This window comes from Chroicocephalus ridibundus, chromosome 11 (genome assembly GCF_963924245.1).
Source record: "Chroicocephalus ridibundus chromosome 11, bChrRid1.1, whole genome shotgun sequence".
Taxonomy (NCBI): domain Eukaryota; kingdom Metazoa; phylum Chordata; class Aves; order Charadriiformes; family Laridae; genus Chroicocephalus; species Chroicocephalus ridibundus.
This window is the reverse complement of record NC_086294.1, coordinates 11,374,703-11,401,172: the sequence shown is the minus strand read 5'-3', so window position 1 is coordinate 11,401,172 and position 26,470 is coordinate 11,374,703. Positions and strand designations below refer to the sequence as shown.

The 26,470-nt window shown below is 46.9% G+C and overlaps 1 protein-coding gene across 1 annotated transcript in view; it reads right to left on the bottom strand.

Moving 5' to 3' along the window:
• Nucleotides 1-22,726: 22,726 nt before the first annotated feature.
• NSG2 (neuronal vesicle trafficking associated 2) overlaps nucleotides 22,727-26,470 on the bottom strand; it is a 37,828-nt gene continuing 34,084 nt past the window's right edge. The window contains exons 4-5 of the mRNA XM_063349324.1: nucleotides 26,273-26,383; nucleotides 22,727-24,707 (exon numbers count right to left, since the gene is read on the bottom strand). Of these exons, the coding sequence (XP_063205394.1) occupies nucleotides 24,516-24,707; nucleotides 26,273-26,383 (303 nt within the window). The 3' untranslated portion in view covers nucleotides 22,727-24,515. The remainder of the gene's footprint in view (nucleotides 24,708-26,272; nucleotides 26,384-26,470) is intronic.

The window sequence follows — 26,470 nt, the reverse complement described above, 5'->3', positions numbered from 1 at the left end:
TTGCTTTGGCTTTGATCGTTGTGCAATTTACATCCAGCAATCCTCATCTCAAATTCCGCATGACTGCAAATTAAAAAAATGTAATAAGTTTGTCCTCATTTTGGGTTAGTAAGGAGAAACTTCAGATCTGACTAAAGAAAGGAGCAAATTGCAACTTGGAGAATTTTTCTTTGAGATTCATTAGTGAGCTCTTCCTGATCCGTGTTTTGGGTTGATGCTTAGTTCTCAGCCTCCATGGAGTCCAGTGTACTGTGCGAAACTGGGTTTCTCTTGCACTCCCAGTTTGGTCCTGGCTGTCTCTAATTCATCCCCTTCTCAGGCAATGCACAGTCTCCATTATCGTTCTGACTTAGGTTTTGTTGGAACATGGGAAAGCAAAGGGAGCCAACAGAAATGATATCCACGTGCTAGGGAACATATGTGACCTTTGCATTTGTCACAACTGCTTGGAGAAGAGGGTGCTGTTTGCTTCATAACCATTGCAATATCCTTCACAGGTGGTTAATGCATTCTATCAGCACATGAAAGAATAATTGGATAGCCACTTTTTTAAGCTGTATGTAACCAACCATATCAAGTTTATCACTAAATGTCATAGTTTATCATAATCTAATCACCAGAGAGCAAGAAAAATGAGCATACTTGTCTCCATCAATAAACGAGTGATTATTCAGACAATAACTAGGTTTATTTCCTTTATTTCCATAAATGTTTGAAATCTTATGAAGATGCTCCGGAGAAAGGATTATTTATGTTGGCATCCAGACAGTATAGTGATAGGAGGTTTAGAAAAGCTAGAGAGAGATGTTCATTTAGAAATGATCCTAAAAGTCTTAATCATTTTCATTCTGCAGAAGGAAACTGGGACATCAGATTATTTATCAGATTAAAAATGCACCACCTGTCCCGTATTGTAGCATGCAAGCCCAATGCACAACAGAATCACTGGAAAGCCAGTAACAAGGAAAGAGACAAAATTTCTGCTTTAGTTTTTATTTTTAAGATAACATGGCTGTTCTCCTGCCAATTGGCCCTTCTTCCATGTCCCATTTTTGGAAGTTATGTAGTATCAAATGTTGACATGTTACCAAAGAAAACCACTCCACTGACAAAAGTAAAAACAGTTTTGATCAGCATCAGAAAAAAGAAAAAAAAGTATAAAATATTGCCTCAAGTCTCCAGTATGTTCTAACATGAAGAAAGTTATAGCTTGTCCCCAGGGGGATGACAAACTGCATCTCTGATGGCTGAGCAAATCTAATGCCACATGACACCTGCGCACCCACGCGTGCCAGGAGACAGGTGTGTGCTGTAGTATTTCATACAAACAGATGTCCTCAGCCAATGCACCGAGTTGCCTGAGCCTCTTACGAGAAAATAGAGATGTCAGGAAAGGAAAACAATTTCCTCCATGATCCATTTGCCCTTGCAGCTATTCCTCACGCCTCCAGACTTAAGGGCGAACATCTGACGGCCACTCAGGCAGCAGCAGCGGCTCTGGGTCTGCGAGGAGGAAGCGTATGAAGAAGAGCTGGAAAATATTTTTGTGACAAAAATAGCAATACGTCAGCCTGAGCGAACGATAAGAGATAAGGACTCTCTTTCCTCGCTAAAGTGGAAATACTAGTGACAGCAGCCTAGGGATGCTTTGCCAAATTTGGCCACCAGAGTCGGATGGGTGCTTGCAGTGCAGTCCCGGTTAATGACTTCTTGCTTTACCTGCAGAGAGGTACCAGTTTGAGAGCGTTTCCCCTCAGTTTCCTCGGAAACGTGGGGGAGATCCCACGTGAGGGGAACTTCTCTGTGAGCTCCTCACCCATCTCGAGTGTGTCTTCAGGATGACAGACTGAAATTCCTGAGCAGGGACCCGGGAGATCTGGCTTCAGTTCTTCTCTCTTCACAACTTCTCTCTCTCCCACCCTGACCTTTGAAGCCGCCCCGTCTCTTTAGATGCGGGTTCCCCAGCATTATTGATGGGGAGTAGCCAAAATACCTTTTCTCTGCCCCTGCTCTGTTTTATCATATTATACGTCCATGAAGTACCTAGCAACAAAAAAATGGGATCTTTTCAGTGCTGCTGTAACATAACAAGAAGACAGCTCGACATATTTTCTCCTAAGGTCTTCTGTGGCTTTCTGTGACTCTACGGCCAACCTGGTTTTCCTGGAGGCATTGAGCCAGAGCTTGTGCTGGAAAATAAGCAGAGCCACAGCTCTCTAAAAAAGGGTTAAATGAGAACTAAGGAAAATTGAAATCTGGGTCTTGAGCAGGTTTGCCACTTCACAACTTGGGTCTATAGCTGCTGGAGATCTCCTTTGAAAATGTCCTTTAACCCCTTTAAAACATTTATTTTAAAGCTTCTTTTAGCCTGACATTTCTGTAATACGTCACTGCAAAATACCTTCTTAACAGCTGCTGGCAGTTCATGGCCTCTTGGTGACCTAAATGCTGCTTTTGTGCAACAGTGGCCGGCGAGCAGCAAATGCTCTGGATGATTTTGCACTTCCTACGGCCCCGCTGTTGAGAAGAGGGGAGGGGGAAGTAGCAACAGCAGGAGGCACAACATCGGGGGACAGGAGGCAGGGGGCAAGCTGGAGAAGATGGATGAGGGGCAGGAGGCACAGTTGCTGTGAGAAGAGAGTTGAATTCCAGACTCAGTGGGAACTGGGTAGCGAATGGTCCCTTGTCAGGGCCAGATGAGTGCCCTCCCTGCCTATCGCTCCCGGCAGCAGGCTGCCGCGCTGCTGCCGGTGCCCACGCTGCAGAGGACATCACCCCACCAGCTGCTCGGGGCACCTCAACATCCCTCCAATGCCTTGGCCAAACCACCGCTTTCTATTCCGCAGCGCTTCTGCAGGCTGAGATGCCAACCAGCTACTTTTCCACTAATTTAACTGAAATTCTGCTAATTAGACCAAGAAGGCCAATGAGAGCTCCATTTTGTTCAGCCTTCTCTGTACCCATAACAAGAAGCAGAGCCTGTATCGCGGGGCATCTCACCTGAACAGGCAGGACAAAGACTGAGAGGATTTCCCCCCCCCCGCCGATTCCTTCATGCAAAATGAGATGAATATACGTTTGATCTTCCCAGTGAATAATGCTTTTAAAAAAGGCAGACGGTGCTTTCTTCTTACCTTTTTCAATTACTGTTTACAACTATTTTCTACTGCATTTGTGAACTACTTCAAAAGCTTTCTTGGAATTTGTACACCCCAGAGTCGTTTGGATGTAGTACAAACCAAGCAATCGAAAAAAGGGGGGTGAAAAAAATAATAAAAAAAAAAAAATCACTTGCAGGTTAATAAGATTTCAGACGGAAGAAAAAAGCAATAGCTCAGAGCTGCTGTGTGAGGGACTCTGAACCTATTTATTTCTGTTCTCTCACTTCTTATTTTAATGCATCACAGTTGAATTAGCCTTGGCAGAATTTACAGCCCTTTTGGTCTATTGGGCACACTAAGTCTTTAATGTCCCAAGCGGTCCTATGATCTGTTAATTACCTTATTGCATGCAAAGCTCTATAGGGCTATTTCTCTACAAAAATTCATTGTCAGGATCAAATTAGTTGTGGGGACCCCTTTCTGTGTGATGTCGAGTGTCCTCAGCTCCGCACGGGGAGTGTAAGATCCTCCGCTCGTCGCGGGATGCATTCAGCTCTTTGCAGGATGAGACAGCGTGTGAAGTAAATGATCAAAGTGGCCCATTAGATAAATCCATGCTCTCATCGTTAACCATCCTGAAAGTTGCAGGAGAATGGTTTACATTTTTCATTTTGTATTCCAAGCACCGCGATTAATTTTGACGTTCCCTCTCTTTGTAAGGACAGTTCTGGTGCTTGGCTCTGGAGAGCTGAACAGCAGGTAACAGCTGAACTGAGGCAGTAAAACATCCTCCGGTTTCTTCCTAACCCAGAGGAATTGTCATAAGCAAGGGGAGGTTTTGAATGAATGGCATTTCTGTAATGGACGGCCCCATTCAAAGGCAATAGGTGAAAAGGCAACAAGCAGTTCAGAGAGATTTGAGTTTTCCCCATTTATACAATATATTTCATCCCTGCCTGGCAGAAATACCAGTTGATTAGAGGCACTCACTTTCCCATCCTCTAAACCCCATGCTCCAGTTTGCTTTTCTTCAGCCAAAACTATTGCCCATTACCTTCTAAAATGGCAAATTTCTACTTCTGAGAGCAGCAAAGATCCCCAGGGTCATGGTCCCCATGGCAGCAATGTCTCCTGGGGACTCCTTATGTTCTTACAAAGCTCGGTAACTGCAGAGTCTCGGTTAATAAGATCACTGCAGCATTGTTTCAGCTTTCTTTTCTGGCTGTTCTCATCTGCACAGGGGAAATACATAAAGCTTCTCCTCCTGAGGACCACTCCTTAGGGGACGTTGTCACTGTATCCTCCACTCTGAGCATCTTTCTTCCCAGTCCCTGCCAAAGCAAAGAAATCTGGGCTTTTTTGGGTGTCTGGCAGAGGCAAGCAGCCGGCTCCCCTCCAGCTCTGGAGCGGCCACGCAGTGCCTCACCCCTGGTCCTGCTCAGCTTGCCACAGGGAAGCCGCCCTTGCTCCTCAGGGTAGCTATTGTGGTGGCCTGTGCTTACCCCTGCTCCTCTGCTCCTCTCCTGCAACTGGAAAACAGTCCCCACACCTCTGGGTCATAACACGATTTTGCACCACTGGAACACCTCTCGTCTGAGGATCTCAGAGCTCTTTGTGATCTGCAGGGACTGGGTCCCCACAGGATCCCTGCTGAGGGAGGTGACCATGGGGGTCCGTCCATCAGACACTGCGTGAGGCCCGATTTTCTAGAGGATGAGAAACTGCAGTCCACCCCACCGTGCTCCGTCCAGCTGCCCCCTCCAGCCCCAGCTCCCTCCAGCCCAGCCAGCAGCTGCAGCCCCACCTCCTCACCTGGATTTGGAATCTGATTCAGCACCAGATTAAATACATCTTTGGATAAGGCACAAGGGGAAGAATGCACTGGAGGGTTTTGCTGAGCATGAAAGAGGATGCTTTTAAAAAGTCACTGTATTTAGGCCATGGGGGGAAAAAAAGCCTACAAATCAGAGAAAAAAGGGGACTATAAATAGGAATCAAACTAAGATGTCATTTCTTCATCTGTCTTATTCCTTCAAAAAGCCATCCCTGATATCTCCCTGGCCAACTGCTTGGGCTGGGTAGCTCATCTTGGCTGCGTTTTCACTTTTTCTTCTTTTTTTGAGTTTCTGGTACTACATCTGGAAGTGGCAGAATAGGGAAATCGCAAAGACACAGAAGGAGCAGGGCCAGTTTTCTGCACTGCAAAGCGAGCACCACTTTCAATAGTGCGGCAGTACCAAAATGTGCCCTTGATAAGCAGAACTTGCTAATACTCTCCCCAGTGAGCAGCAGTCGTTACCAATCACAATTATTAGGCTAACCCGGTTTCCAGAGAGACATCCAACTAAAGAGATCAGCCTCTTAACGCTGTGCAAATTTGTTATCACTACCTGCAGATGGGAAAACGCGATGCCGGCTTTGCTTCTTACGGCTTTTCCCAAGGTGGCTGCTGTCGGTCAGCGGTTGGGTCAAACCGACCTGCTCCGACGGGGCTGCTCCTTTCACACCTTCTCGGACAGAAACAACCACGTTGGTGGGGAAAATGGTTGAGTTGCAGCTCCAGGGGAGAAATGGGATGGGGACCCCAACCTCCTGACACCATGTCCTTTCTTGGAGCCGCTACGCTGGTGCCGTGACCATACGTTTTCTTCTCTGTGCTGGCTCCTTGCCGCAGCACATCCCGCCTGGTGCCATCACCATAGTGATGGGCTTTCACCAAATGGGAGTTAAATTATACCAGGAATAGAAATGGGTAGGATTTTTCTTGACTTTCCTTGAGGGAAATAACAACTGCAGCAGCATTCATAATAACAGTATTTGTACCAAGTTAAATACTGGATTCAGTGCTTGTACATACATAGAAGGACTCTTTAATTCCTCAAAAAAGGAGGCCAAAAGCATTTCTTTTAGTAGTGAATCTGGAATCAGAGAGCTGGTATGAGTTTTGTGGCTAAAACTGCAGACATTTTCTTTTTCTTCTCTTTTTTTTTTTTTTTTTCCTTCTGAAATATATAGGAAGAATATTGAGGTCAAACAAGTGTGGGTACTAATAAGCCCTTCACAAATGCGGTGGAGGACCATTTAACAGGATATTAGGAGACACTGAGAGAACTGACTTCTATAATCATTTAGAAGCTACTCAGAAGGAAAAAACTGTTAAGTAGCTAAACTCGTAAATTTAACATGCACCGTATAGACAAGGGAAGAAGCATATATATGATATTCAGACGCAAGAGTAAACCAGACAGGGTAAACAGAAGGATTAGGAAGAAATTAATGACGTGTAACATCACAGTTGTGAAGTTACATGAAGATAAATTTTATGCTGACAGGAAGGTCAGAGGAAAAGACATGTGGGTGCTGCAGAACTGGGGCATATAATGATAGTAAACTTTGTCAGAGATGGGCAGTAGACTAACTGGTTCTCTAGTACCAACACTAAATGAGGGCTGTGTTGTAAATGTGACACAGTCATTAGACAGACAATGGCAAGTAATACACAGTTAAAGAATGGGGAAAAAACACCCCAAGGTGGAGGCGGTTTTCTTTGAGAAGACCATGTCAAAAAATAACGTGGCCAATGAGACTCTTGTCAAAACTGGATTAAAAGAAGAAACTACAAGTATAGTCACCTCTGCACCAATATGCAAAAGAAAAGATAAAAGGTAGAAAGATGTAATCCCAACTATGCAGACATGCTCCAGGGTGTATTAGTTGTATTACAGGAGGATGTGCAGACTTACCCGGAGGTAGGTATGAAGCACAATATGACAAATGTGGCGGGACTGAGCACGGGACACGCTGACAGTATGAGCTGCTTATTACACTATGAGCCTGTCGAAATGATAGGGACATAAGAAGATAAGAATAATGGAATTTCTCATGCATTGCTTTTCTTAAAATATTTCCTAAATGTCCTGGCAAGGTTAGCATAAACACAAGGTATGACAGTGCTTTACTGTGGGCTTTGCCACCCAGTTAGTGTGTTTTGTTGGAAATGGAAAAAATATATATATACATCTGCAGCTGTAAGTTACTGTGTAACTTGGTAAGGGCTGTAAAAAAAGATGAGAAGTGCAAAAATTGTACCGCTTATTTGCACGTTCCTGGGATCTTATGAAGGAGCTATCACACACCGCATGACTGAGAAACTGGATCCACCAAGCCCTTCTGGCAGCTGTATTGATGGCAGAGTCTAAACCTCGAAGGAAAGCTTTTGGAAGGATTCCTTGGCTCCCCCTGCCCTGTGTTTGTGCCCCCCGTAACAGCCAGTGACTGACGATGACTGTCTCCTTATGGTTGTGTCGTGGGACTGACACAAACTGGAATCGGGGAAAGCCAGGAACAGTGTCACTGGAGGATCTCACACTCCTGGTCGTGTTTCCACGCCGCACATTTATAGCCATTCCCTTTTCTCCTCGCCTAGCGGTTAGACTCGCTGCTTCAGTGTCTTGAAACACTGTGCTCAGCAATTCGTATTTTGCTGGCTGGCAGAATTTACTACAGCCTTACCCTCAAAGCCACATTTAGTAGCCTATGCAAGGTGCACAAACCTCTGATTTGTAAACAAAAGCGCAGCAACTGTATATTCTTTGGATTATAACTATCAGCCACGTGCTTTGGGGGTCAAGGCTTCCCACTGTGCGCTCCTTTTTGAAAGGGACTCTGTTAAATTATATATGTGCTTGTATAAAAGTGGCAGGCGTTTGCTGCAAGCTGGGTTAATAAATAGGCATGTCGTACAGCTGCCTCATTCACTCTAAAGGGTAAGTCACCTTGTCATGCCGAGTCACCGAAAGCCAGAGCCAGGACCACGGGGGTCAGCTTGGGCATGATTCTTCCTGGGGATGGAGCTGGTCCATGGACTTTCTCTTCAGTTTTGGGTACAGCGTGTTTGCAATTGCACTCATGGGATTTTTGTTCTCTCCCCCCTCTCCTATACATTGGCGTTGTTCATAGCCATGTCCAGGCTGTTTAGCTTTGCCAGGCCTCCTGCACGCTTGTCTGGCTGGTGGGCAGGGGTCCTCCCACCCCCCACCCTCTCTATGTGCAGGTCCAGGAGCTGCACTGCAGATGCTGATCGTGGTTATTGTTTGCTTTTTCTGCCTTCCTGATGTTTCCGCAACTACACGTGATGGAGGCCCTTTGTCCCCTACAACAAAACCTCTGCATTTGACTCACACCATTTGATGGATTAAAGGCAAGTTATGGCACAGTTCCCTTTCCCTCCTCCCACGTCAGGTGCAGTACCACCGTAGCCCAATATGCAACCCCCACTGTGACCACCGTTGACTTTTTTGGGGATGATTCCACTACGTATCGATGGGCTGCAATACAACCTCCATAGACAAAGTCACCTCCAGCCTCAAAGCAATAGGCAAAGTAGGGCAGGGAGCTTCTCGCTGTCTTTGGCAAGCCATCAAGGTGACCGAGGGGGTTCATACCACACAGCTGCCTCCTCCAATTCTCTCTCGCACCCCAGTCAGAGCCCGGGCTTTGCCCTGTCCACCCTGCTCCATCCATGGGCTGCACCGGGGCTGGTATGCGCCTGGAGCTGCCACTGAATCTAATTGGGAGAGACAGCAGTCTGAGGGTATTTGGAGGCTCCCATAGTTAAGAGCAGCACAAATGCTTTTAAATATCCTGGATATCATTCTGATTAACAGCTGGGGGACATTAACGCTGATACAGTCTCTGCGTGGCAGAATGAGCTGGAACAAAGGCAACAACAAAAAAAAATCTTTCTCTTATTCCTAACCCCCCCGCCAGGGGTGGGTGGAAGTGCTAAACTTTCTGGTACTTGGAAAGAGGGAAATGATGATATGAAAAGGAGTGTCAAAGAAATATCCTCCATTTCCAGCTCCTCCTCCGACTTTGTACTCCCCTCCACCACCTCCTCCCCGCACACAACGCTCTTCAGCATAATCTTTACGAACTTTCAAACTGAAAAAACAAGCTGTTCTTCAAAAAGAAGTAGTGGGGGTTTCTCCCCCAGCATTATGGTACCATGCACAGAGGCTGGGTCTGCACACCCAGGTTTGCCACGGCAGTAGGGTTTGGGAAGAGAAGGCTCTGCAGGCTGGGAATTCTCCTCGGGGAAACACAACCGATGAAGCTCAGCTCAAGACTCCAAAGGTCGTGGCAAACAGACCAAGGTCAGAGGAAATGTGTCATGCTTCAGGTCTCATCAGCGATCCTTCACATACACTTTCTCTCTGGAACGCCAGAGTTTAATCTTGAACGTTAGTGCAATTAGTATGGGATAAAAGTGTTTACTTTGGTACCTCGTGTTGATATTTTGACAAAATGGAGGTGCTGAGCACGGAGAATAAAATACTTTAATGAACAGGAGAAATAGTTGGTCTTCATCCCACACCTCCCTAAATTAAATAATTTCCTTTCAGTTTGCTTAGCTCCTGAGTAGGAAAATTGCTGAAAATGGACAAGACTATTAAAGAGAGTTATAGCTGGCATAAATGGACCTTTGAGGAGAGGAATGATAGGGCTGTATTAGAAAAATGGATCTTAGTGCAGCCCGGCGAAAAGCAACAGTTTGGTTTTACAATGTAATTTGCAAAACCTGCAGGTGATTGCAGGAATACAGACAGGGTAAAAAAATCAATGGTGTGAATTATTAAAAAACAGAGGGCCAGATTCTCCATTAATATGAACTGGCTTGGTCCTTAGCATCTCCAGGATATATGGAGAACTACAAGCGAGTTTAGCAAGACAGCTTTGAAGGACAATACAAGGATGAGACAAAAAACTGTCTCATTATAATTTGGGATGAGTGTAGTCCTCGTTAGCGGTGAAGCTGGGAGTAAATCATTCTGACTATTACAAGAACAAGCTGAAAATTCCCTTAAGCCACTCTGCTCCGTCATGTTATATTGTGTGTGGTGAACGTATTACCAAAACCAGTTTGAAAAATGTTTTGGAAGGCTAAAAATACATCCTCGATGCTATTTGCTACTAATCCCTAAAGCAAGGTTCCTTGGCATCATTCAGGATTCCGAGAAAAGCATTTGAAACACCTGAAATTACTTTAAAATAGTCACTCTGTAACTGAAAGTTACCTAAGTTGAAATCTAGGGGTTTTCAGTCAGTGGAAGATTTGCTGCTGATCTCAACACATCCAAGAACCTGCCTTAAGGTAACATTCCCCACTGTGGGCACCCGGCACGGCGTAGGTGAACGGTAGCTCCTTGGGAAGCTGAGGCTTTCCCCTTCCCTCTGGCATGGAGCTCAGGGATGCTCTTTCCAAAGAGTTCAGTTCCCCTGTGGGTCAGGCCTAATTGTGGTTGTTTTCTGCAAATCTGGACGCCCACTTCAGAGCCAAGGATGGTTGTGGGATAATTGCTTGGAAATATAATGGAGATTCTTGGAGAAAATTCACCGTTTCCCTGGTGAAGGGCTAATTTTTTCCTGCTCAAGTTATCATTCCAGCAAAACTATCCCAAACTATGCCATCTGCAGAAGTGGACATGCACATCTTCCCTGGCCAGCCACAGGACTCAGAGGGGTGGGACTGATCGCTGGTTCCCCCTAAAGCACATAAAGCTTCGTCTTCAAACGTAGGAAAGGAAACTCCCCAGGAGCTGCCAGACTGAATTCAAATTAGAAAGCAGCACCGAGCCAGCTGATGGAGTGTGTAAGGACCATCACCGAAAATCCCTGGGCACCAACACTCCTCTCCTTTCTACATGCCTCAGCAGTCACCAACCACCCGTTTGCCATCATAACAATTTGGAGGTAGGATTAGTTTGGGATACGTTTGATAGCCTTGGCACGCTGTATATTCAGGGGGATCAGACAGTAACATCCTCTTATTTCTCCATAGAGCCATTTGTCAGCAGGTGGTCACAGTCATTCTGGGTTATATAGTATCTGGTCCTTTTTATAGTACAGACTCATTACATTGATAATTAATCCGATAATGCCTATATGTCTGCTGTTATCTCCGAGGAACATGCAGCCTGAGCACTGAGCCATTAACACACCTCACCACTCAGTGTCTTATGGCAACGATGAAAACTTCCCTAAACTTCACTCACCCTCCTTCCAGCCAGACTTTACAGTCAGCGTGAGATTATACCCAGGTGGGTTTTTTTTTTTTAAAATGTGGTTTGTCAACTATGGAGCCGAGCCTTGTTCTTGCGGCTGGTGGTGGCACTCCCTGTCCAAGTGGATGGGATCATGGGCTGACAAATAAGTGGGAGATCCCGTTCCTTTGGCTTCTTGCTCGCAGCAGAGAGGGTTGCAGCTCCAGCCCTCACCAACTCTCGGAACTAAAGCGCTGCATCAGGCAGCCTGCCTGGGCAGGGGGCACGTGGTTATAAATGGCAATCTACGTGGGTCTCAGACTGCAGCCTCGCAGACTTACTTCATGTCTCACAAATATTAAAAGATTAAGTCCTTAAAATTAAGAAAATCCAGCCTCAGGTGAGATCCTGCAGCAGGGTACACCTGATCTTCACCAAGGAAAAAATGCTGTGCCTGTGCCGGGCATTGGGAAACCCCCCGATGAGGGCGTCCAGCCCCTCTCCACATCAGTTAATCCTGAGGGAAAGAGGTTTTGTATCAGCCACAGATTATGAGTTTGTGTTTTCTCATTTCCGTGTGTCTGAAGGGAGGGTGACTGGGGGGCCTTCTGTTTAGGTCTGAAAGATGCTATTTACCTTGTGATCCTTGTGCCATTATAAAGTCCTGATACAGGGAAAGGAAATAAGGGACAGACGTTAGAAACAAGGGGAGGGCAGTACAGAAGGGATTTCTGCTGAAGCAAATGAAGCCATGCTGTAGCTAGGGAGGAAAATAGATTGGAAAAAGAACGAAAGAAAAACAAAACCAGAAGGAGCATTTCATCTCAATAACAGTGCTCTTCTTTCCAGTGGAAGCTGAATCGAGTGGTCTTCAAACGGTCCAGAGAAATAGAATTCAAACTGAAATTTTCTGTCCCCCGCTGGCACCCAGCTGAGCCCAGCGCGGCGGCTGGAGAGGGCTGAGCCCAGGGCTCCGCTCCTGCTCCCCCCTCTGCCGCTCACACTGGTCCTTGCAAAGGGGTCTCGCAGCATCACGAGCCTCTGCTTTTCCTTTTAACCTCGAGGTGTTGTTTCTCCATCAGTCAAGAAGGAATATGTCATCAGGCTGTTTTCCTAAAATGACTGCGATGGTTTTTATTTCTCACAGCAGGCAGCTCCCCAACACAAAACGCATCACAGGCAGAGGTAATCAGGGATCACAGACCAGCAGCCTAACCACACCAACTAACTTTCTCTCATCTTTCTACCCAATTACATGCTGTAAAATGCTCTCTCTGAAAGTAATTAGGTTGTCTTGTTTAGTCCCTGCACAAGTGATTACAGAGAGATTCTCGCTCCTGTGAGTGGTGGAATTACGCACAGCAGATACATCCCAGATAAAAGCACCCTCTCTACAGCCTTAGTGCACTTCAAGAGCTTATTTGTGCTGTTTGATTTTAAATACGCACCGAAGCTTAAGCTCGTGTCACTGCAATGCATTGCACTGTCCACGCTGCAGGACACCTCTCTGCCTCGGCAGCTTTCAAGAAGCAGAAGAGGACAACTGCCATTCAGTAATAAAAAAGAAAAAAAACAAAACACCAAAAAAATAACATACTATCATTTAAATGTCTATTCTTATGGGAGCCAGCAAATCTGACTTAAAGAGCCATATAGCCAAAGGCTCTTGGATTGCCAGTATTCATGGTGATGGCCAGGCTTCAGCTCCCTTGCTCGTAGATGGCACAAATTGACATTTTTTTTGTTCCCATCTCTGACACGTATCTCAGAACTTAGGAACTTGTGCCAGGTTAATGCAGAGGCAGAATCCAGGCAAGGGGGAGAGGGGCTGAGTCCAGACCTGCCATTAAACGCAAGCATGACAGATCTGAATGGGCAACAAGGTCCATGCAGTGCCTGGGACCAAGGATGTGTCTCCTGCCGATGGCCAGCTGGGTTGTGCCGCCGGGCACACGTGCTCCTGGCCCCGCAGTGACTCAGGGCTGCGCGAGTCTGTTTGCTGGATAAAACTGCAGCAGGGTTTGCACGGGCTGTGCTGCAGGGAGCCCCATGCACTGCATCTGAGGTTCCCACCATCCAACTGGGTCTCCCAGTTTAAGTTTGCAGATTTCAGAGTTGAGCCTAAGAGGACATGGAAATTAGAGCACAAACAGCACCCAAGTAAAGGCAAGTGATTGAGTAGGACACAATTTTTTGTCTTTTTATGACTTTAATAGCTGCTAGATTTCTTCTTCACCGAGGATTGCCTAATCCTTCCCCTTCCAGAGCAATTTAGCTCTGGGCACAGGGACTTTGCTGCCAGCAACCACTTCCAGACTTCATCTTGGTGCAGGGCTGTGCACGCTCTGCTCTGTAATCATTGCTGAGACTGTATTGACCAACGTATATACTGCGGAAACGTAAAGTTCTAAATACCATCCTGGTTGTTCTCCAGTCCCTCTCCTTCTCTTTCTATCCCATAAACTTCCCCCTTACCACCACTTTCCTGCATTTTGCTGTCTTACGTCAATTTTAAAGGGTTCCCCCAGGAACAATTTTATTAGCCGAGGCAGAATAGAGACAGATTTAAATACACTCAGCCGAAGCTGTCGCTCAGATTCCCAGAACAGCCCTTCTTCCACCACGGGGTGGTGGGTTTTGTTTACACGGCTCTCCCTGAGGGCCCAATTGCAGGGAGCCAGTGGTGGGATCTGCGATGGAATTAGGTAATACAGGACTCTGCTGTCTGAGCATTATGTAGTGCCTTTTTGGATAGCCACGCAGACTTTAAAGGGAGGGAGGGGAAACCCTATTTAATCAGCCAGATCACGCGTGGCTGTTTGATACAGCGCTGCGGTTCAGCCCTGTGTGGTGATGCAGGAGTGCGTGCCCAGCCCCAGGCACGTTTCCACGCGGGTCCCGGGATGCCGTGGGACTTGCAGCACTTCCAGACCCCCTCTGCAGCGCGGAAAGTGGCAGGGAAGCTTTGCAAATGCTGCGTGCACTGCGCCGTAGCTGGTGGCAACGCCTCTCTCATGCCGCCTTTTTAGCCTGGTCTTGGGCAGAAAGGACGAAAGAACCCAAGGACCAAACTGGAAGTGCAGAGAAGTTGCCGGGTACCTCCTGACTTCCACTCGGGAGATGAAAAGCTGCCATTCCCCTCCGGGAGCATCTGACGTCATTTGAAGTCCTGTTCTCGGCACAGGCGGAGTGTGACGGATGGGGCACGGCTCCTCCCGCCGCCGCCCGTTGGGGTGACACGTGTGGCCTCGCGGTGCACGGGGTTTGGCTGCCCACACCCCGCAACCCCTCCTTCGTCTGGGCAATCCCTGCGAACGCGTCCGAGTGCCCCGGGCTCCCCTGCAGGTTGTTCCCCTTTGGTCTTGTCCCTGCCCGGCTGGCGCTCTGCTGAAAAGAGCCCACACGCTGATGCAGGGATGAAACAATTTGGAGGTAGGCGAACCTACCTGAAAGTGGAAACTTCATCATGAATACATTGACTATGCAAAAGAAGCTGGTTTTAGGGAAATATATTATCTATTCTACCCTATGTTTGTGCAAAGACTTAGAAAAAAGGTGTTTGATCTTAGCTTTTGGAGAGCTTTGCTGTTTCTCTGTCGGTTACGTGGTGCTTCTGAAAAACCTGTGATTCCTTAATCCCCTGTTACTTCACACAGGCGTTCACTGACATGCCACAGAGCCCACAACAGGGTCTGCTGGTGTTTCAGCCCTCTGCATGCTGTTTGCTAACAGGAACTAATCCCCCTTCTGCAGCTCAATGTGGTTCATCGGTTTCCACCACGTGGGGAAACTGAGGCAGGCATGTGCACGGTGCCGTGGTCTGGGACTGTTGCCATCACAGCCCGGACTGCAAGGCGGGTGGGCAGCCTGGGTCAGAAACAGTCCCATCGCTTTCCCTTAAAGAAAAGAAGGAAAAAAAAAAAAAAAAGGGCGAGGGATAAGTAAATTCTTCATTGCTTCATTTAGCATCTCCCTCACTCTCTCTTCAGCCTTGCGGGAGGATGAAGAAAATGTTGCTCATTTTTTCAATTTATGTTTTTAAAACCCAGTTCATTTTTAACTTACTTACATTGCACACATGTCGTCAAATTGGGGATGGTCTGTGGGCTGAATTACCCTGTATTCTTGCTTAAAATGTGTCGTCAGGCTGTAACCTGCTACAAAAATTCGCTGCGACTCCAAACCAATTAGCAGGCGGCTCTGTCTCATCCGGTGCCATTCATTTATTAATTTTAATAAACAAGATCAAATTGTTACAGAATGTGTTCTGTGCATTTTAATCAGATGCAGTATTAGCCACGCTGGAGGGGTGATGACCAAGGAAAATAGTCCTGGATACCCTTTGCTTTCTGAACTGACATTTCAATCCACTGCTTGCCCAGAGACACAACGTGAGCTCGGTTACATGGGGCTTATTTTTCCTGCAGAGTTTATTTTCTCCTTATAGCATTTGACCGGCACAGTGGCTGCCATTTGCTGGAGAAAAGGACTGAGATAACTAAAGCCTCGCTGAGACTCCCTGGATAAGCGGAAAGCGCGGGTGTGCGGTGCCACTCCATGCACACCCCTCCTGGGGCATCCAGCCTTGAGGGGGTGTGTGTGGGTGTGTGTGTGGGTGTGTGGGTGGGTGGCTGGCTGTCGGGGGGGTCCTTCCTGCCAAGCCAACTGCTTTAAAACCAGTTCACCTCCAACAGGACTCTTCACTGCCCCAATGACCTGTTTGTCTTCTTCCAGCCCCGCCGTATCTGGGAATCGCTCAGCCCTCGGGTGAGTTATTTCACCTCCGCGCAGGTTCCGCTCCTGCCTCGTTTGGCCGCCCACCCGCTTTCCTCCATCCCATTTTTCTGGCGCACTGTCATTTTGCAGCATCTTTGCAGGGGCTGTAAGCACAGGGAAACTCCGAGTTCACTCAGGACTTTCAGGTTTTCCTCTATGCGGCAATAAAGTATATATGGGGCCCACAAAAAGCAGTATAAGGCCAATTTCTTTAATGGCAGTAAATCCCCACTGAATCAGAATTAGTTCTAGCAGCTGGATTATGGCTGTATGTCCCTTAAAGTAATAATAACAGTAACGGGAGGAGGTTTTTTCTTGAAAATGTACTTACAGTTTACCAGAGTTGTCTCTTCTTGCTCGTACGTGGTTTTTGTGGGGAGCGCTGGTGTGTGCAGCGGGGGGCAGAGGCAGACGGCTGTACACATGGCGGGCACACACACACACACACACACACACACACACACACACACAGGCAGGGCGGCAGAGGTGACAGTCAGTAGCCTGGCCGTGCCCTTCTCTCCCCTCCAAGGACAGCAGCCCAGCCACCATTTCTGTCTCCCAGACTCGGGTGGCGCACACAAACCCTCGCAGTCCTGCTGCAGTTTTAATGGGCCTCGTAATAACTTTTCACAGAAGCAACCACCGAGACCTACAAAGTATCAGCTGTTGTAGGGACACAAATTGCAGAATCATAGACTAGTTCAGGTTGGAAGAGACCTTAAAGCTCACCCAGTGCCACCCCCTGCCCTGGGCAGGGACACCTCCCACCACACCAGGTTGCTCCAAGCCCCGTCCAACCTGGCCTTGAACCCCTCCAGGGATGGGGCAGCCACAGCTTCTCTGGGCAACCTGGGCCAGGGGCTCACCACCCTCACAGCAAAGAATTTCTTCCTAATATCTAACCTAAATCTCCCCTCTTTCAGTTTAAAACTGTTCCCCCTTGTCTTATTGCTACACTCCTTGATCAAGAGTCCCTCCCTGTCTCTCCTGTAGCCCCCTTTAGGGACTGGAAGGCTGCTTCTCCTCCCTTCAGACCCTCCTGCCTTTTCTCGCACTGTCTCCATCAGGCAGGTTATTAATGTGTGTCTGTGCAAAAATCAACAGCTTCCTCATCACGTATATGCAAAAATATTACTGGAAATAAAAGGGCTGAAGGGATGGCAAGTCATCCCTTTTTTATAGGCAGTCACCACTGTGCCGCGCAGATTGAATGCAGTGGGGAAAAGCAACAAAACCCTGGTGCTGAATAAAGAACAGAACAGATTTTTCTCCCCTTCTTTGTTTACTTTACTTGGAGGAGGTTAAAGTGGCATGTCTTGGTTCGTTTTTTGTTTTTTTTTTTTAAAGCTTCATTGTCATTTTTTTAAGCAAGGTCAAGGCACAGAAGTAAGCAGATAATGGGGTACATTGCGAGCCAGGGTGACAGCACAGACGTGGAGCATGACACACATAATGTCATTTGTACGAGGCAGGGACTTTAACGTCTTAATTACTCAAAGTCTCAGTGATTATGCCAATTGATCAAAACCATCAGAAAAATGCCTTCTCAAGGGATAACGTGGAGCGAGGAGGGAATGTTACATCTTTAAAGGTTAAGTGACTGCGACACCTCCCTGAGCTGGAGCCTGAGACAGCTTACGCCGAGCGGCGATGCCAGAGCCCCGCGGGAGCCCACTTCTGCTTACATTGCCTCTTCCTCAGCAAAAATCATAAACCCACTTCTCTCCCTCTGTTATTCTCTTCTAGACCTTCAGCCTGAGGATCAGATTGAGAAAAATGGTTCCTCTGAAGTACCCGTTACTTGCAGCATCAAACCAAAACTCTACTCAAATGAGCTCGTGCATCCTGTAACCTGCCCTTGGCTGATAGCACCCGGCAGCTCACGAGGCTGCGTTTGAAACGCTGTTCCTGCTTAAATGCGTGGAGCAGTCCGTGTCTCCAAATCATCGCCTTGCGTGCTCGCATCCTCCTTGCAGAGTCCCCGGGGATCCTCTCCTGTATGAGAGTGTGGAAACAACCACGGCTCCTCTACAACGACAGCCGAGACTCTGCGAAACAAAACGGCACCTCCAGTAGGCCATGTGTTGGGGGGACCACGACCCATAAACTGGGACGGTGTGGCTGCATTTACACCCCTGCACGCGTGAGGCAGCTGGGCTTTGCTCAAGGTACTTGTATGGGAAAGTGTTGGAAATGTTGCTGGGTCAAATGTTTTTGGAAAAAAGACCGGTTCAGCTTCCCCTTCATTAATAAATTTGTGAAAACATATCTAAAAAAAATGATGGGGTTTTTTCACTGTTGAGGTACTTTAATTGCTACCACTATAATTTTTAAATTTCTTTCACCTTTATTTTTGGTTTTTTTTTCTTTAACATTTATACTTTTAAATTCCCAAAGATGCTCCAGCTCTACTACAAAAATTGTATTTTTAGCAGAAGAAATGATCTCATTCCACTACCCTCCCCTCAACAATTCCTTTTTTTTTCTTGCTGGCGGGGGGGGAGTGTTTTTCCAGTGCGCCAAAACTCCATAATTCACACAGTAATTCTACTTGCTGCTATAAAAATAGCCACATCTTCCCAGTGGATTAAGCTGTCTTGAACACCAGACTAGCCAGTCCGGACCTCTGCCAAATGCTATATTTACATTTCCAAACTAGAATCTGTTTCTAATACATTTTTATGGGGAGTTTTGACCCTTTATATTTATTGTTAATGAGCTTTCATCTCTATAATAGCCTTTCATCCCAAAGGATCCTGAAGAGTAATTGTAATAACCTGGCATACAAAATACACACAGAAATCAATTTACCCACCATTGAAACGCAGCGGCGACTGGAGGGGTTGAGGATAAGGGACTGTTGAGCAGAAGCCTGTGCCCTGCTGCAGTGCTGTTCCCTTTTGAGTGACAGGGCGAGCTAATTACCTGCGCTGGCTGTTGTCCAGACGAGCAGGCTTCACCCGTAGGCCTGCAAACGCAGCTTGCGGAGAAGGTATTTAGTGAGTGCGAGGACTTGGGTGCTTGGGGTTTTCGGGTTGTCCAAAGGCCATGGGTAGCCGCATCCAGCAGGGAGATGGTTCTGGTGGAACCCCCAGCATCGCTCTCTGAAGAGACCTGGTGCCACCACAGGGTTCAAGCAGTGGTTGAAAAGCTGCTGGCACCAGCTGGCTTTGCTGCTGGGCATCGCTCCTCTTCCCGCAGCAGACAGCATCTCCCTTGGCTTCGCACTGTGTTGCTGCTTAAAGCAACCTGCCGGCATGGACCTACTGACTCTAAAGGAGAGCTGTGACTTTGCAGCCCCATGTAGCGTGAGCTTGTCTCTTTTTAACCCCTGGGACTGTGAAGGGAGAGACTCTCCTTGGCCATTTGCAGCTGGCCAGTGATGCCCTTCAATAAGCCATGCCAATGCAGGAGGGCAGGGGAGCGGTAAGTAATAATGTCACCATCAATCACCGACTGCCGTGGGGAAGCCTTGGCCAGCCATTCGTCTAAAACGCCGCTGCCTGAGTGGTGTAAATATATTATTGATGGCTGCCTCAGTTTGCAGCATTTTCATTATTGCTCACACCAGCAGTGCTCACGCTTTGTATTACCAGCAAGGGAAGCCACAGGACATCTTGTTTCCAACACACACCCCCCTCCATCCCTGCACTAATTGGGGCTGCTGGCATCCACAGCAGCCCCTCTGCCGGCAGGAGCCCTCGGCAGAGGGAGCGACGCCGCACGTCCCCAGCAGACGGGGCCGGCCATGTCTGGACCCAGCAGACGGGTCCAGTGGGCTTGGACTCAGGCAATCCCGTCATGTCAGAGCAGGGCAGGGCACTGGCCGCGCCAGGATGAACTGTGTAACCTGCCGTTAAGAGGCTTTTCCATTTCCTCTTGCTCCGCTTTTGCCGTTCACAATCTGCCTGACAAAAGCCTCTCCAGCACTAATCCTGCCCAGCCGATCCCAGCGATGAGCAGTTCAGGCAAAATGCCACCGCATTCATCACCTTCCTGTACTTCAACTTGTCGCGGATAATTTTCCACGATGGAGCAACCCACAACTCATCAAAGGACTTGTCAGCCACCCTCCCGAGTAAAGTAACATTCTCAATCAAAAGGCTTTTACCTTTTTTGCCCCTCAAAGGGCACCAACCCAGGTGAGAAGGGGGGCTGAGTACCAGAGACCCCTGAATTTGCTGGGCAGTCATCCAGTGCTGAGAGCGGAATCCCTGTCACCCCCTTACACTGCTGGCATTTAAAAAAAGCAAAGGCCAAAGAGATGGAAGGAAAGAGCCTTCCCTTCCCCCGTCCCCTCCTGTAAGTCATTTTCTCTGGCCTATTTTACAGGAACTGAAAATCTATTAGAGGAATAGCTTAATCCGGTTTGACTGTAATAATTAGGCTGCTTTAAAAAAACCCTGACTAATCGTATAAAATGTGATTGTAGACAGTTCAGTGCATGACCCTTACACTTATCACTGAGGTATTATTACAAACCAGAAGCAGCTGGCAAGCACGGAGGAGGATAAAGGGGAAAAAAAAAACAAACCACATGCAAAGGGACAGGGACTGTTCCTTTTCTGATCTCGTAACGGAGGCACTGGCAGCGCCTTGAGCTGTCTTTCTAACGTGGATCCAAAGCATGAAGTCACCTCCAAGACCCTGGGCAGACACCTCTGTTTTTGCCAACGGTGTCCCCCTTTCTCACACTGTTTTTGCAGACAGTCCAAGAGGATTTGAATTAGCGGTGGAGCGATTCCCCTCGGGGCTCGCTGCAGTCAGCAGATGTTTGTAGCAACAACGGGCAGCTTTTCCAAAACAAGACAGTCTGTATTAGTCAAGCAGGATATAGTGCTTTAGGGTCATTGGTTTAGCACAGAAAAGCAATCCTTGCTTCCATGTCTTGGCTGGTAGCAATCTCTTTTTCTCTCGCTCTCGATCTTTTTCAGGCTCTGACAGCCACAATTTCTTCCTTCCTTTCCTGAGCCTAGGTTAGGGGCAGCTGAGTTCCCATCACAGCATCACCACACCTTTAGTAAAGCTATTTTATTCCCACATGTTCTGCCCGTCATGCCACAGGATTGCTGCCAGTTCAGGATGCCCTTGTCTCCGCAAGATAAGGTCACTCAGATAGGACAAATAAACATCCAGAAACCCATCTCCTACATGACTGTCTCAGAAGAGAAATCAACTCTTCCAGTCCCAGTGGTCCACAAGGATATTTTGGAGGAGAATTCAAAAGCGCTGAGCCCACTGCAGCCATCTAGTATAACGGAGAAGATCACCCAAAGGGACTCATGCCTTAGCAGGGTCACTCACAGATGAAGAGGTAGGAGCTGGCTTGACATGGACATCACATAAATGTTAGGAGAAGCACAGGGAAGGCTCTTGTTCATCACTACCATTAAAAGCTGAGACTGAGGCCTCGCCCAGACATTAGCTTCCAAAAACATTGCTCTGTAAAGATGGTCAGGAGCTTCAGACTTCACAGAGAGATGACAGCCAGGATGAGACTGTACTAGCACCAATGATTGTACCAATTGAAAACACATGATCAACCTTGAACAAGGCTTTTAAAGACTGAAATAAGAAGAAGATGTACTCACTTTCAATTTATTCTCTCTCTCTCTGTGTTACAGTGATTAAAATATGCGGTTGATCTTGGAAGCTCTACTGCAGCTTGTACAAAAACCATAATAACAACATTCACAGTAATGGAACTTGCAGCTGGAGTTGGGTTGTTTGGTTTCTTTTGCTCTCCCACGAGTCTTCCTTGGGTCTTTTTTTTTTTTTTTTCATTCTGCTCCATACAGATTTTGATCTTTCCCTTATTAAATAGGAATGGTTATCCCCACTGACTCACTTACTTATCTAATAATAGCTAGAACCTTTTAATTCAAATGATTTGATTCCTGGGGTTTTTAGATTAAAGTAAACATACAGTTAGAGTATCACTGGGAGAGTGGCTATAGAAATACTATGGTCAAATTATCCTGTGACTCAATTCTGCAAAGCACACTGAATCCCTTTTAATACATTTCACAAGTACTCGGTGGTGACCTCTAACACCAGAGTGGTTTCTCTCCTATGGTAGCTCAATTTCACAACTCTGAATACATCTCTTTTTTTGGAAGGGAAGCCATGCAAAGGTTTTTATAAGATGTTCTTTAGCCTTTAGGAATGAGCCAATTTAATGCCAGGGTATCACTCCATTTCAAAGAGCTGAAGGACTTGAGGAAATGCAATCTGCTTTCTGAACGATGTGAGATGAATATAGTTGTGGTTTCATTAGAAACCAAGCTGCAGAGTTTGGATATAGAGTTTGGATACAGAGTTTAACTTTTTCAAAGTTCAGCCCTGGCTCTTGGTTTGTCAGCTGTATTTCCCTGCAGCGCTTTTTGTAACGGCCCTTCTGAAGGAGCCTGCTCCAGCGTAGCTGAACACTTGCCTTGGGAGTAGATGGCAAAGACGACATTGCTGCCAGCCAAAGCTTCTATCATTCATTGGCCTTAAAATGGGAAAGGAGGGGAGGTCCCTCCATAAAGTCAAGAATCGCCAACAGAAGTTCAGCTTGGCTTTGATTCCTATTTTTCTATTTGCAATTGAAAGACGGGCAGGAACATAGGGAATAACCCCCCCAGTGATTAAAGGGGAAAACAGCAAGCTCTGAAAATGCCTCCTGCAAGCCAGAGTCACCTTGGCACCCATGCAAAGGTGCAGCCGCGCTCGACGGCACCAGGCACACACACGTCGCCCTCCACCACCTCCCAGCCCGCAGCACAGGTCGCCAAAAAAAAACAACCTGCCAGAGCTACAGAGACGCTCAGTCACATCTAGCTTTATTTTAATCCCGTCAGAAAAGTTCAAGAATTACACCAAAAAATACTTCAGTCTCTGCTACCTACTGACAAAAAATACACCACAAAATTATAAACTGTTCAGTGGTTTGCTGGAGTTTTGATTGTTGGTGGAGGGGGTGGTTTGTACATTTTGAGTGAGAAATGAATTTACAGGTGGAAGGGGAAGGAAGGATAGGAAATCAGACAATGGCATTTGGCACTACATTTTTAGCTACACTATACAGTTATTTATCATGATGCCTGTTAGGACTGAGGAGTTCTGCCCTCATTTACACCCTCTAGTGTCTATGTATGCGAAATGGAGGACAAAACTGCCCAATGCAGGGGAAGAAGGGGCCAGTTCCTAATTTCCATCACAGTCTAGCCACAAATCTGAAAAAGCAGCCTTAGTCAAATGCAAACCCTGCCCTCCCTGTGCACTCTGCTCCGGCTGCTCCGTCTCGCCCTGCCCACGCTACCGAGGAGCAGGGCTGCTCTGCAGCAACAGCTTGCAGCTCCGAAGAAAGAGAATCCTTTTTTTTTTTTTTAAATCCTGCCAGTCTGTACTAATTGCACATGCCATTTGTGGGGAGAGGATGTTTTACATTGGCCAGGACTGGATTAAGCTTGGGGTCTGGTCTGTGTTTGCAAGCAGAGATTTGATGGGACCCTTGTAGTCTGAGAGCATGCTACGGCCGTCCCTCTCTCATTACCTAGAATGACATTAAATACTGAAGTACCTGAAGGTGAAGGAGGGAAGAGGAGCATCCCATTTCATGGGCGAGGGAAAATTAGGGGCTGAAAAGTTAGAGGCTCGATACTGTTCTATACTATCACCACTCTTGAGAGGCTCTTCAATTCGTAACAGCATTTCTTTGTATCTTGGTGACCCTCAGGAAAGAGGTCCCCAAAGGATGAAGCCTCACATAAATTGCCAAAGATCATGCAGGAAATCTGTGCCAGAAGCAGAAATAAAGCCCTGATCTCCTGACTCCTAGTCCCGTACTCAGAAGTATATTCATGATTTCACTATAGCAGCCTCTGTCTGCTTCCCTCCTGCTCCACATCCACATCGCAACCAGGATTTCAGCCTCAGAGCCCAGCCAAGATCCCCAGCGCAGTGGCGGCTCATTATGAATGCCTACACCTTGCTGGATTTACTTAGGCCACTGTGCAGGGGTCTGTGTGCGTGTGTGTTTGCACGTGTGTGTGCTTGAGGGACACGGGGATGCCTGTATTTCTCTATCGGCAAATGAACACTGATGCTAGATTCAATTTGACAGCAAAATATTCCCCCCTTTGGCAAGCTAAACAACATCACAACATCTTTGTGCCAGGTTCTTTCTATCCCCTCTCTCAAGAGGATTTCAGGGGTTCCTTCACTGCATGTTAAGCCTCTGTCACAGGTTTCCAGCAATGATAAAACTTTGTGGGATTCTCTTTGCTGCTTTTATCCTCTCTGGCTGTTTATCTAATTTGCTTTTTTTGTTTTTTAATTTCTTTTTCTAACAAATAGTTAAGCAATGATTTAAAAATATTTTTACATCGTAAGATACAGTCAACATCAAACATGCCTTTGTACAAGAGCTCAACTCGGTTACAAATCAACAAGAACAATGCACGAAAAGAAATATCCATTAAGATGACTCCTGCACTTGGGTTTTATTTATTCCTGTTGTGCTGTTAGCACAGCACCCTCAGCTAGAGCAATGCAGTATAGACATGGTGTTGTCCCCCCACCCTCCTACCTTGCCCATCATTACTTGTTAACTTTAATGACCTTCTGTCTTGGCAGCCTTGGCTTCGTGGTTTACCGATCCTGAAGACAGCCAGGGCGATACGGCGCGGGAGCTGGTCTGCTTGGCCATGCTGTAGTGGCTGATGACAGTGTAGAACCTGCCCCGGGAGTTGGAATCCTGTGCGGAGTAGTACGCATCCAGCGAGGCTGGGATGCACCGCTTGTGCTGGAAAGGGGAAGAAAGCAAGAGAAGTAAAGAGTGGTCCCATCACCCTCAGGCTCTCATTTTAAAAATCTGAGGGTTAGCTGTTTGCATGGATGACGTTTGACTCAGACTTGCTGCAGCGAGAGCATCTGCTGCGCAGCCCCGGCCGCCTTTCAGCGCCGTGGGAATGCACAAAGTTTAGAGTCAGACAGCAGCCTTCAAAACCTGTTGCTATTGGCAACCCTGGCTGCAGGCTGATTTCATCCGTGGATGGGAAATGGGGACTGCAAAACGAAGGGCTGGCTGGTTTGGTACGTTGCTGGCATGCACAGAGACCGAGGCCCCGTGCCGCAGTCCTAGCAGGGCTGGCTGAGCAGCTCGGATCACGTCCTGCACTGAAAGCTCTGTAGAGCAAAGTCCAGAATTAATCCTCAGACAAGCAGAGGACAGGCAGAGGCAGAGTAAGCTGCTTACGTGCTGCTCTGTTACAGTGTGTTATCTCTGACCTCCAGGATGACCACCTTGGTTGGGGACGGTAGGGAGCGTAGCCCAACTGGCCAGCCCTTGTCAGAGCTCCTTGTCTGTGCAGACGCTGCCCGGGCATCTCCGCTGTGCCAGGGCAGACACTTGCGTGCTAAGAACTGCACAGATAAAAACAATTCGCTTTGCAACAGCTGTAAAAGAGCAATCAAATGGTAACAACTGTCAGACTGGGTGGTATTCTCCGGAGTTGAAGTAGCACCAAGGACACAAGGAGCCCCAAGTAAAATCATTAAATTACTCCAACTCCCAGTTTAATGTGACTAGCTGAAATCGGAGTCCTAAACCTTTAATCTTTTCAGAAGTTCAGGTTTGGATCTGATTCTGAAATTCATGACTGCTTCCTAACTTCATTTTTATATAACCTAAGAGAATAATTCGCAATGACTAATACACCAACATCCTTACTTTATTTTCCAGCCCACAGACTATCCGCAGTGTGGTCAATACTCCCATGAGTTTATGAGTTTATTCACAGTAAGGAGTCGGTGAACTAATTTCCAAACTTTTTTTTTTAAAGATCTCAACAGACCAGGCAAATAGTTCTCTGTGAATATTCAATATAAAATCACTGGACAGTAGGATTTTAGCAATTAAGTTACATGGTTTTGTTCTTGATAGAGGCTCAAAAGCACCTAAAAATAAACTACATGGGCAAATTCGGATTTCCTTCACAAAGGACACATGTGCCAGCACTCTGAGAGTTTGCTTTGCATGAAAATGTATGCCAGTAAACCTTGGTCACTTGAACGTGTGGGAAGCAAATGCGGGATTACAGCTGCAATAAATCCATTCAGAAATATGACGGATCGTTCCTGAACATCTGTCTGTAGTGTTCACCAAATGCTAATCCCAACAATTACAGTGTAACAGTAGCTGATGGAGGCAGATGCAAGTCCACATTTCCCATAACGCTTTTCCCATTTCAACACATTCTTCCCAAATGTTCTGTTTGGCCTGGTCAGAAAAGCAGACTAGACTGTAACCATGTAGTCAATTAGAGTCTAGCGTTATCTCAGGCAATTCATCCAACTGAAGTTTCTTACCTTATAAACAAATCCATCTGGGCAACTGTGGTCGTAAGTAAAGGCTTTGTATACCACAAGAAACACTATGCAGGCAAGGAATGCAAGAGCCAGACTTATGAGAATAGTGACCTACAAAAGAGGGATAATGTTACTCTACATATGTTAAAATGGCATATGAGCAACCTCGTAATTAAATGACTTATAGTAACAGCCATG